We start from the raw sequence: 12,208 nt of genomic DNA on the forward strand, positions 1-12,208 counted from the left end.
ACAGTATTTTTTATTTAAAAAAGTTCTCTCCCACAGGACTTACTACATCCAACATCAAATCAACTTAAAAAACCACTATCTCTCATGGCTCCATTTGAAGAAAGACACATCCTTCACAGTGCTATATTACCTTGTCTGTGATATTATGGATCCTGGTTAGGAAAAGGATTCATACCACAACCAATCACGTCCGCCTATGCTGAGAAGTATCCATTTCTTTAGGCTGAAAATAAGACTGTACTTTCATAAACAAATAGGAAAATGTGATCTATTGCTTCTTTTCTTGGTCCGTGCCCCTCGCCTTGCTAAGTCAGTTTTTCGACTGCCTGTGTGTGTGTGTGTGTGTGTGTCCAGAGGCCACTGATCCAGTCCAAGTGTATTTAGAAATTAGTTCAGTGGCTCACAAAGGTCTTAGAGGCCACTACTGTGCTGGGGAAATCCACTGAGCTTGGCTTGTTCTCTCTTGCTCTTGCCAATGTGCACTCTGCTTCCATGCAAACACTCCTTAGGAAGATGCCAGTAATCTCTATTTTATGTACTAATTACACAACCACATCTCCCTTTGGCGACTTGAGGGAAACAAACATGTAAAGTGTAGAGTATTTAACTGGAATGTACTTTAGAAAAACTCCAAAGCAGAAAAAAAAAACCTTCAGCAGCCTTGCAAATAAAGCAGAAAACTTCCACAAGTCAGCAGCATTTCTCAAAATGAAGAGTCCACCCTTACGGCAAGCCATACAAGAAACTAAAACTGCAAAAATCATTACTTTCCCTATTTACATTGCCAAGCACCTGCAAGACTAAAAAAAGAATGCTATCCAGTTCTGTTCTGAGAAAGCACAGCCCTTTCCAGCAGATGCATTAAGTGAGATAAAAGCCTTATGGTTGGAGGAAGAAAAGAAGTTGGGGCCATTACAAATGTAACTTCCAAATAATCAATGCCCCAAAGTTTTAAACTTCCCTTTAGAGTTAAGAAGTACTTCAACCCTGTGACCTGGCTTATCAATAATTTTCTTCAAGTAAAACAAATTTCCAAGCATTACCTAGGCATAAATACTACTGTGTATAAAATGCTAGCAAGTACATTAATATGGATATTCAGTGACTCCGCTTTATTGACTCCGCTTCATTGACTGGGAGTTGCTGTCTTAACTTCTTGTCACCAGCCTCTGCCTTTTCCCAAGACTGCCATGTGTGCAGAGACATGGGTCACCCCAACCATATCCTACCCCAATCCCACCTGCCCATTATGACTATTTCCTTTTTAAATTCTCCCTTTATTTCCTTTTATTCTTCTCTCAGAAGCTTTGCTCTTTTGCCATCTCTCAACCAACTGTCCTAAATTTTCATTGTTTAAATATCTCAACAAACTCCGAGTCATCATTCACAGCCCTTTGGTTTAGTTTAGTTGTGTAACCCCAAATACTTTATTAGGTCTAACAGTGGGTCAATCACTTGTTGATACTTGGGACATTTTCACTGCAATGGCATTTGTCATGATGTTTGTTTAATTTGTGGTCCCTATCTAAGAAAACATGACCATTTATTTATGCCCTGCTTTATTGCAGAAAAAAACCTAAGGCTGCTTACACTAAATAACATACACACTAAGATACACACAAAATAACACAAATTATGGAGGAAGCAAAATGGGACAAAGCAGACATTAAAGTAGGGAAGTTAAGATGAAACTAGGAGAGAGGTCAGAATTTAAAGCTTGTGTTATCAGGCCCACACACAAATATTTACATCAGTGGTTGAAAAATTATGGCCCACTGGCCAAATTTGGCCCACCATCTGTTTCTGTAAATAAAGTTTTATTAGAACACAGCCACACCTGCTCATTTACATATTCTTTATGGCTGCTTTCAGGCTACAATGGCAGAGTTGAGTAACTGTGACAGACCATATGGCCTGCAAAGCCTGAAAAATTTCCCACACGGAAAAAGTTTGCCAATGTCTGGGTTATATGATTCTGTGCCTAAGAGACTGGAGGGAAGCAATCTCCTAGGGTAAGTACTTTCTTTGAATGGTTCTGAAGTGGTAGAGAACCTTCTGCTATAAACAGCTCACTATGTAATCTAATGAAAACACATCTTCAACATAATATTTTGTAGTAAATATAACAATTGGCTTCAGAGGTCAATGGCATGATGTCACAGTGCAAGTCAGTAAAACAATTCTATGAATACGTGAGGTGGAAACAATGCCGTTCAGGTACAATTCACTCCTGGTCTGGCTTCATTCATGGACAGTCTCCCCAGATGGCAAATGCCAGTTACACAGGTAGCCCTTCCCTACCCTCCTTCCTTGACACTGGCAGACATGGCTAACGGATCAAGGTGTTCTCTTCTGCTGAGCCCCAAAGTCTCCTCAGAAGTCTTCTCCCCATTCTCTGGCAGCTTCAGCCAGTCATTAGTAGTTGGCATGCAAGATAAAACCAATTCACCATCTTTGCGGTGAGGTAATTTTCCATGAACACTCTCTTGCCTGGGGGTGGTGAGGCTGAGGTTATATTCTCTGCAGAGCTCCTGAAGCACAGCTATTCCATTTTGTCCTAGTGCAGAGCTGTCCCCTTTTATGGCCATCCACGTGAGAGGCCTGGATTGCCCTCCCTCTGTGAGAATGGAAGCCTGACAAGGACGGCTGCCCAGAGCAAGGGTCCTGGCGCACTTGCACACATGTGGGCCAAGGGATTGCCTGAGGGCAGGACCAGGAGGTTTCTCCAGAAAAGTGCTTAGACCTGTTCCTCTGCACAGACTGTCAGGGGTCAGGGCCATAGACAACGGCACAGGCATTTTGCCTGGGGAGGTTCAAGCCCAATACTCGCATTATTTATTCAAAGAAACAAAGTCCCCAAACACCATCACCCAGGCCCACTCATCTTGTCATGCATATCTTCCTAAAGAACTTCCCAAGAGACAAGGGTTCTAAGATAAATGCAAGTAAACTGGAAAAGGTGATTTCTAAGAAACTACAATTCGGTTAAACATTGATGACAAAACGGCCAACTACGGATCTAGAAGAATATACCGGTAGCCTTTTTCTGTGTCTGCTCCTTCCTGTGACAATAAAACTATCTCCTGAATTGATTATATTTCTAGTGGAACAAAAATTTTAGCTATCTAAAAGAAGTCTTTAATATGCAAATTTAAGAGAATTAGAACTATTCTTGTTTTGTCACACTGGAAATTGCTACTTAATCTATACCTGACTCCTATGCGTGTGGTCAAAGAAAGAGAAAAAGACAAAATACATGGTAAATCTTACAGTGTTCCTAACAGATCTTTCCACAAAGTGACTAAAAAGTATAAAGCCAGTAAATAAGTAAAATAACCACGCCTAAAACTCTTCTTCTCCTTATGGGTGTGTGGTTGTGTTCTAGCAAACACCACCTACAAATAAGTGAAACCTAACTATATTCAGCAGAGTTAATACAGCCAACAGACAAGATAGATCAATGAAAGAAATGTCTCACCCTCCTAAAAAGACCAAATACTAGCAAATGCTGTCATTTATTTTTCCAGTACCAATGCTTAGGTCTCAGTTCCAGACCACTTAAGGACACAACTGTGGACATGAGAATGTGGAAAGTTTGGATTCTGTGTGGATACCCAATTATGCACCAGATAGAAGCATACAGGATGTCAATGCAGACAATTCTGAAGAAAACCGAAAGCCTCTCCATATCAGGAAAGAACCGATGGCCACTCCTCCAAGCAATTACGCAACCTCCCGTGTCCTTTGATGTGCACTGAGCCCGAGCTGGAGATCAGGATTGAGTGAAACGTTTCACGGCATCACCTGAAAAGCCTCTTTCACAACACTTGAGGCCTTTAATGTTTGTGTTTCCACAAAACTGCCAGCCCAAACGAGCAGCATGCACAGTATCTTTCCCAGAACCTCCCAGGCAACAATACTTTTGCTAAATTCTTTCAAGACTAGTCGTGAAGGCTCCTACTTACGTAAAGCATACAAGGTGAGAATGATTCCAGCCAGGCAAAATCCTTCAAAGAACCTGAGTGTGCTGAACATTGTCACATTCACTGACAGTGCCACAGTCAGTCCAAAGATCAGAATGAAGATGATGGAAAACAGCAGCACAGGCCGCCGGCCGACCCTGCATATGGAGAGGGAAAAAGTTAGGAATCATTGTGAAACAAGACAGTGACGCTAGATGCTGAAACCCGGTGTCCAGCAGGCACTCAATATGTGTTGAATGAGTACTGGGCAAAAAGTCCTGTGCCATCTATACCCACTTCACTAGATCCTAGGCTACTAGGGGTAAAAAGGGAGATTAGCCCAACCCCCTAATTCTCGAGATAAGGGAGCAGAGATCAACCAATTACAGAGTAAGAGAATTCAGACTTGAGCCCAATTCCTGTTGCTGAGTCTATTTCTGAGCGTATAGTGATATAATTCAAGGCAAGGGGAACAAAATTAATAATTCTCCAAACAGGAACCTTGATACACCCAGCATAAAAAGTCTTGAGAAATCGTTGACCTTTGGGATTGGATCAAAAGTCAACATGGTCACCAAGCAAAGCGGCTTCGTTTCCTCTCCCCAGGTTGTTAACTAAGTCAGATACCTGATCCTACACACAGCCTATCCGAGCCAGGGCCAAGCCATCTGTCAATTTGTTTCAGCTACACGACGAGAAGTAATTTTTAAGGGATCACACACTAAGGTAAGACAGCATGAACTTTAAATGCCCAGTGACCTGATAGTGAGCTGACAGTGCAGGCCCTGGGCTGGACTGAGAGGCAGGGAGCCCAGGCTGTGATGATTCTCTGGAAACGGCCACAGATACCCTCAATTCGTGGGTTCTGGAGCTGGCCAGTTTCAGATCAGTGACCACTAGGGGGCGATGTGCTTCTAGAGTGCCTGGGAGGACGGTAGAGGGTGGTCCACAAGAATGGGAAAGTCACCAGTTCCTGTGGCCCCATGCTAACTTTCCATCTTCCCTTCATTAACCGATTAGAAATAAAATGGCAACAATAAGTCTCCATCAAACACGACTGGCTTGGTCTAAAGGATAACTCAGAGAAATGGGGGCAGAGTGGATGCTATTTGCCAGGAGAAAAAAGGGGGAAAAATCCAGACCTAGTGTCCCCAGTACCACAAAGGGTAGCTGAGGGGCTCGAACTGTCCTAGACGTGTTAATTACAAGGCATCTACATGCAAGTAAAATGCCCAGAAAAGACAAATATACAGAAACAGAAAGTAGATTTGTGGTTGTCCAGGACTGGGGGGTGATGTTTCCATCATCCTTTGAGGGGATGGGAATGTTTTCAATTCAGAGTGTGGTGATGGCTGTACAACTCTGCAAATATACTAAAACTCATTCAATTGTGCACTTAAAATGGGTGGGTTTTGTGGCATGCAAATTATATGTCAATAAAACTTCAAAAAAAAAAAAAAGTAAGGCATGGCCTTACCCTATAGAGATAGATGGAATTTTACGAAAATACAGGGAAAGGAACAACAGGATGAAATTACACTCAGAACTTTTAGTTCTAACCATTCCCATCAGTCACTTTGGTTTAGTGAAACAAGGCCAAGGCTAGGAGCTCAATGTAAGTCAATAATCTCACCTAGAGATTTTAGCCATTACTTTCCCTTGTCCAGTGCTGGGATCAGGAAGCCCTTACCAGCAAAGACTGTGTAGCTGATTTTGTCCAAATCTAACTCATTGACAAAAATAAATTTAAAACACAGCTTTAGTCATTCTCCTAAAATGAAGAAAAATGAACTAACTCTAACGTTTTGCATTACCCTTGACTTTCCTGGTCTGTGAAATGGGGATAAGCCTTGATTTCCCTGGTCTGTGAAATGGGGATAAGCATCCCACATTGTGGAGTGTTGAGATCCTTCACTAGGGAGGATGATGGGCACAGATGCAATGCCTGGCACAAAGGAAATAATGAAATGTTGTAGTGCTCATTCCTTCCTGCGTTTCTACGTCCCTGATGCCTACCAAACATGGTTTGCTCTGTTCTGATATTTTAGAAAAGATGTTTGATTTTTTTAAGTGTGTAGCAACCATTCTAAGTCCCTGCCTCCCGAAAAATGGTTGCTAAAATCAACAAGTAAAAGTTATCAAGGTCTACAGGGCAAACACTGTCTTTGAAGTCAGAGTGTGTTGGTTCTGAATCCAGGATCACCACTTCTGAACTATGTGATCTTGAGTAAGGCCAGGCTTGTTCAAATGAGCCTGGAGTTCCCTTTGGTAAGGGCCAATTAATGTCTGCTTCATAATGTTATCGACAGGAGTGGATATGAACAAATGCTTCAGCAAGCGTTCAGTACATGTTAGTTACAAGCATGAATGGTTTTCCTAGAAACTGGCTCCCAGGGCAGAACCCTCTCAGAGAGGACTGATAAAGCCACAGTCCTTGTCCGTAATGCAGAGGACTTTATCACTTAGGATCTGTGGTGGGCAGAACAATGGTCCTCAAATCTGTCCATGTCCTAATCCTCAGAACCTGTGAGTATTTTACCTTTCATGGCAAAAGGAATTCTGAAGATGAGATTAAGCTTAAGGACCCTGAGATGAGGTGACTTTCCAGGTAGGTCCAATCTAATGACAAGGAAAACCTCCCCTGGCTCCAGGGAACCAGAGAGGTAGTGGTGTGAGAAGGACTTGACTTGACATTGCTGGCTCTGAAGATGGAGGATGGGGCCATGAGCCATGGAATGCAGGTGGCCTTCAGAAGCTAGAAAAAGCAGGGAAGCAGATTATCTCCTAGGTCTTGCAAAAAGGAATGCAGCCCTGCTGACACCCTGACTTCAGACCAGTGAGACCTTTGTTGGACTTGTGAACTGCAGAGCTGGAAGATCATTCATTTGGGTTTTGGAAGCCACCAAGCAGGTAGTAATTTGTAACAGCAGCCATAGAGAACTGACACAGGGTCTCAACAGGAAACAGAGCTCCCACTCAAATGAAGTGACTGGAGGAGATTTTAATAAAGGGATTATTTACAGAAGAGTAAACAAGCTGAGAGGGAACCCACAACAGACGGTGTTTGACCTTGTGGCTCTCGACAGCAGGGAGTAGGGGAAGGATGGTCCTGGCCCCAGAGAGAAAGAGGTGCTGTGTGGAGGTCATGGACAGGAGGTGGCTGGCCCCTCCAACCTCGCAGAGAGCAAGCTGGGCATACAAGTGCCTGACCTCACTCTCCTCTCCCCTGAGGATCTACAGCTGGTGCTCCCCACTGGCCACACTCGGACAGGAGCTGGCGGGCAAGGGGTCCTCTGTGGAAGCCCATACTGGCCAGCTTCCCAGGGCAGGCTGGGGAAGGGGGCAGAGGGCTGCTGCAGTAACAAACACAACGAAGAAGTGAGCGCATCCCTGGGGCCACTGGCCATCGGCCCTCCCACCCACCTGAGCTAGCAGATTCTATACCAATACCCAGTGAACATCCCCAGACAAAACTTGGTGTCAAAAACGTAACTTTTTGAAGAAAGAAGTGTACTACTTAAATGTTACTAAATGCTGACTGCAGCCTTAGGAAGCATATTGTATGACTTGATCCACTTCCCCTGCAGCCATGAAACAGGGCCCATAGCCGAGAGGTCTGGAGTTCCCTTTAAATGGGTTTATTTCCTTTTAAGCAAGGCTCAAGCAGGGAGTCAAATGCCAGAAAATGGAGTTGGAAAATACCAAGCTTTCAAACTGAAAGGGAAGCCCACTCAAAATGTTCAAAAACTACCACTCAGGCAGCCTGCCCCTGATTCCCGAGGCACCCCCTCACGCTTGCCCATCTGAGGAGGAACCTCAGAAAAGCAACTGCAGAGAAATGGTTTGCGATGTCAGACTTCTGGTTACTCTAAGAGCAAGATCCAAACTTTTTTGTCCTCAGGCCTGGTGTGTGATCAGGGAGGCCACATCACATGTGTGTACAAGAAGAAAGTTAAGAAAACAATCTTTAAACAATTTAAACTGTTACAGACTGGTTCATTCATAAAAGTTGATTTTTACTTTTCTATTAAATTATTTATTGAATAAGGACACTACAACCCCAGTTGAGTTTGCATTTTTTTAGAAAGACAGTGACATGGATTCTATTAGTATATTTTTCTAACCTATTTCAATGTAGATTTCTGGGAAACGGTATATTTTAGACCAATACAGCCCACACTAGAAACCTATGAACTCAAGTATTTGGTTTAAAAAATAAACCCTGTGTTGCCTCTACCAAAGAAAGCCCCCAAGAGGTCCCCTGCGTAGGTCTCCAGAGGTCACTGACTGCTTCTCTGTTGCTGTCCACAGAGAACGTGTCCATGAGAAGCACTTGCAAATCATGATGAGGCAGATGTCAAGCACACAGGAAATCACATTACATGTCAGCACAAGGAACTCCCAAATATACGCTGGGTTTTGGAAGAAATTTTCCACATGTGTAATGTGACCCTCTGCTGCTCTCCGCCCAGGCACTTGCCTTGGCCAGCATTCTCAGTTAACCGAGGTGCAGAGGTCACAGAACCTATAGAATTTGTTCCATATCACTCTGGGCCCTTATTTCCTCAACTTCAAGATGTCTCGATTCACCAAAAAAAAAAAAAAAAAAAAAAAAAAAAAAAAAAAAAATCCTTTAAAGATAAAAGAATGTAAGCTGGGGAGACAGTTACACTACGCCTCTCTCCTGAGCAATCTCGCTACTTGAAAAACCTGTCAACATTGTGCAATTGCCTCCCTGCTTAGACACATCACCGCTGCTGCCCCTGTGACCACAGAATGCCTTAAATAAAAGCGCTGCAGCATCCTGGTGGAGGGGCAGGCTCTGAGGCCACGTGGTGGCTGAGTTTCAAGTCCTGGCTCTCCAGCTTAAAGCTGAGTGAACTTGGAGATTTTACTTACACTTCTCTGCTTTTTCAACTGTAAAACACAGGTAATAATAGCATCTCCTATTAGGGGTGCTGTAAGGAGATGTTAATGTATGGAACTACTTAGCACAGTGCCTGCTACACGGTAATCTTTCAGCTGCTAATGTTATCATTATTGCATATGCATTCTCACCTCTGGCCACCACCCTCCCCTGCCCACAGCACCCATCTGTATTACCGAAATGCTCTTTATCACTCAAGGTGCAGCTCCCTACAGACCCCACAGAGGCATCTCCTGGCCAAGGACTGCCCCTCTCCAAAATCTACGTGACATTTAGAGGAGCTAATCAGCATTGCCTGACTCATTCAGCTCGCATGGGGGAAGGGTCTTTAGCTTCCCCATCCCCTATTTTTTAATGCATCTTCTGCAGCTGCCCCTTAGTGCATCCATCCCCTGCAGTCCTGCACATAAGTCTTCAAGCTCTTTCTAACGAAACATCAAAGGTTAGAAGTAGATGGGGCTGCAGGCTGGTTTTGCTATATTCTAGAAGCTAGAGAATTGCTTTGAATTTAAATTCACACTTCCAAATGATCTGCTACATGCATGGGCCATTTCTCCGAGCTCTGCATTCTCCACGTGGCAGCTTTGGCCTTCTGCTCTGGCACTGGGAAAAGACAGTCATGGTAAGCTAACACTGACTATTTTTCTTTAGCCAGCAAAGGCGTGCTGTGGCCTCCAAAGGTTCGTGCGGCGGGCACGTTGGTACTCACCAGTCAGCAATGCATCCAGTTATTAGGTAGCCAAAGATTAATCCAACCAGTAAGGAGAACTTAGCGATATGGACCTTCCAGGCATTATCACACACAAGATCCCACTAGAGAGGGGCAAATAGAAAATAAATCAGAGAGAAACATACACAGAGCTAGTCGTACTCAATTATAAGGGCAATACAATAACCCTGTAGGGACCACCGCACCGTTGCCAGTACCATGCCACATATACCAGTCAGAGTCTCTTCCACGGTTTTGAAAATCCAATGAGACATATAATTTGCCCACAAAAGGAAATGTAACATTTTACTCTGGGACAGATTATAAGTCTGCAAAGAATGACGCAGGAAGTCTGGGGATGTGTATTCTTCTGTCCCAACCACCACGGGAAATGTAAACTGAGGCAGAGGTGGGCAGCCACGGAGACCAGGCATCCCTGAGGACCAGTGGTCCCTCACCATGAAGAGCTGCTCTGAGTGCCCAGGGGCTGGGAGACCCTGTCAACTTTCTGCATGGGCATCGTGATGACACGAGGAGGTTAAAAGTAACTTTTGCATTTTCATCCCAAAACATTCCCCAAACTTTATGAGGAGTCTTAAAAATAAAGGCGAGCATTAGTAGTAAATGTTGAAATATGAACTTTAACTAAACATTCTATTTTGCCCTTGGAAGTGTCCCTTGCGTTTTCCTATGTTTCCCTCTAAAGCCATCTGCTCTCCTTGGAGAGAAAGCCGGTCAATTAGTAAATACAACATTCAGACTATTACATTGTTTAATAAGAAAAATACAAACAAATACAAATCTTCTCATTTTTCTTTTCTCCACTTGCAGAATCAGGACATAAACCCCTGTTTGTTCCCTCTAAGGGATGTGTGTCCAAGTGTGGACTCAAATCCACATGCAGCTTTCATCTGGGCCAGAGGGGCACATAAGCAGGGTCCCTGCTGGCCAGGCCATGGAGACACAGAGCCGGGGGTCTAGATGCCCCTGCTTCTGCTGCAAAGAAGTGGGCAAAGCTTCTGGTCTGGACACGCAACTCCAGGTCAGTGGAGACGGGGGTGGGGTGGTGCAGGGAAGAAGCTGAAGAAATTCACGCCAATGCATTTGGGAACGCCACAGCGGGAGGTGTTCTGGGAGCAGAGGCAGGATTGGAGCGGGTGGGGAACATGGAAGGTGGTGGGCTGACCCCTGATCCTAGTTCTGTCTTCTTAGATGTCTCCCCCCACCCCTTGTCTCTATGCTACCCAGACTGCAGCACAGAGGATCCTTAGAGGGCACTGTAAGCTCAGGTCCTGCCCCATGTTTCCAAACTTCCAGAGCCTTATCCAGGCCCCTGAGGCCACAGCTGTGGTTCTCAGCTTCACTAAAATTCAGGAAAAGCCAAGCTCTGTGTCAGTGGATGCAGGGAAAGGTGCCTGGCTGGGATAAGTAGAAAGCCACTGCCTGTCACAATGTCCCCACTTCTGCCCTGGACTCCTTGGGACACACACTGGCTCGCCCATGCCCTCAACACAGGTATGCTTTCCAGAGATCTGAGGAGGGTGACTTCTTTTTCTACCCCATCTGCCTCCAGAGTGATTTGCAACGCCAGGCCCAGGAAGAAACAGAATATGGGAATGTAAGCACAGACTGCACAAGGGCCTCATCAATAAAAGACGGCTTGGAATTTGCTGTTGTCAGGGTTTATTCATGAATTTGGGGAGCAGGGCACTGCTGGTTGCACAGATTCTTAAGAATTCAGACACAGGAGCTCCTTACAGGGTTAACTTCCTTCCATGATTGCTCCAGTGGTCCTCAAACTGCTCCAGGGACCAGCAGCATCAGCACCACCTGGGGACTAGTTAGAAAAGGCAAGTTCTTGGGCCCCATCCCAGGCCCACTGAATGAAGACTCCTGCAGGTAAGCACAGCAGTGTGGTTCAGCAAACCTGCCCTGCAACTCTGAGAACTACTGGCCAACACTGCCCTGCCATTTTGAAGACAATGAATGAGCTTCACTGTCTTGGGCTGGGGTTCAAACAACTCCCAAGAGCAGGGAGAAGCAAAAACGCTGTGGGAACCATGCAAAAGACTACTGGCTGCTGCGGCTCTGCTCTGCAAATGCAGGGTTGTACAGCTAGGTGATGAGTTCAGTGAGCTTTTGGAGGCAAGCCTGGAAAACGAACATTCACATATGTATGCTGTTTCTAGGAAAAAATGTATTTTTGATAATAAAAACCTTTCATCATGCAACCTATTTCTAACTTCAGGAATACAGGTTTTGCCTTAAAACGTGAGTGACAGCTTCATAAATCACAGTGGGTGCACATTCTGTTTTTCCAGCTTGGTTTATACACTCTGGGAGAGGAGGGGCTCTCAACACCTGTAACCACTCATCTCCCAGTTGCATCATGCCTTTGGGAGCCTCAGGCGGGCACAGTCTTGGCAGGAGAGGAACACATCCCGACCCCAGGTTGCTGCCGGGGAGAAGGGCACCAGCTGCTGTCTCGATGGCAGGGAGTCATTTGAAATGCTTTCATGTCTCCCCCAAGACTTCCCATTGATGAGTTTACTTGAGGTTAAAGGATGCAAATGAGTATATTATGCTTCTATGAGATGGCCAGGAGGCAGG

At 44.8% G+C, this 12,208-nt stretch overlaps 1 protein-coding gene across 7 annotated transcripts in view; it reads right to left on the minus strand.

Annotated features, from left to right (window-relative positions):
- Positions 1 to 12,208, minus strand: part of SLC22A23 (solute carrier family 22 member 23) — a 187,495-nt gene that overhangs the window by 137,164 nt on the left and 38,123 nt on the right. For 3 of the 7 annotated variants that reach the window (XM_019029104.4, XM_019029103.4, XM_055390941.2), the window contains exons 2-3: positions 9,599 to 9,702; positions 3,966 to 4,120 (exon numbers count right to left, since the gene is read on the minus strand). The exons of 1 other annotated variant lie outside the window; for it this stretch is intronic. In XM_019029104.4, coding sequence (XP_018884649.2) covers positions 3,966 to 4,120; positions 9,599 to 9,702 — 259 coding nt within the window. The remainder of the gene's footprint in view (positions 1 to 3,965; positions 4,121 to 9,598; positions 9,703 to 12,208) is intronic. 3 more of the 7 variants (XM_055390940.2, XM_055390942.2, XR_008680843.2) reach the window with 2 other exon arrangements.

Source organism: Gorilla gorilla, chromosome 5 (assembly GCF_029281585.2).
Source record: "Gorilla gorilla gorilla isolate KB3781 chromosome 5, NHGRI_mGorGor1-v2.1_pri, whole genome shotgun sequence".
Classification (NCBI taxonomy): Eukaryota; Metazoa; Chordata; class Mammalia; order Primates; family Hominidae; genus Gorilla; species Gorilla gorilla.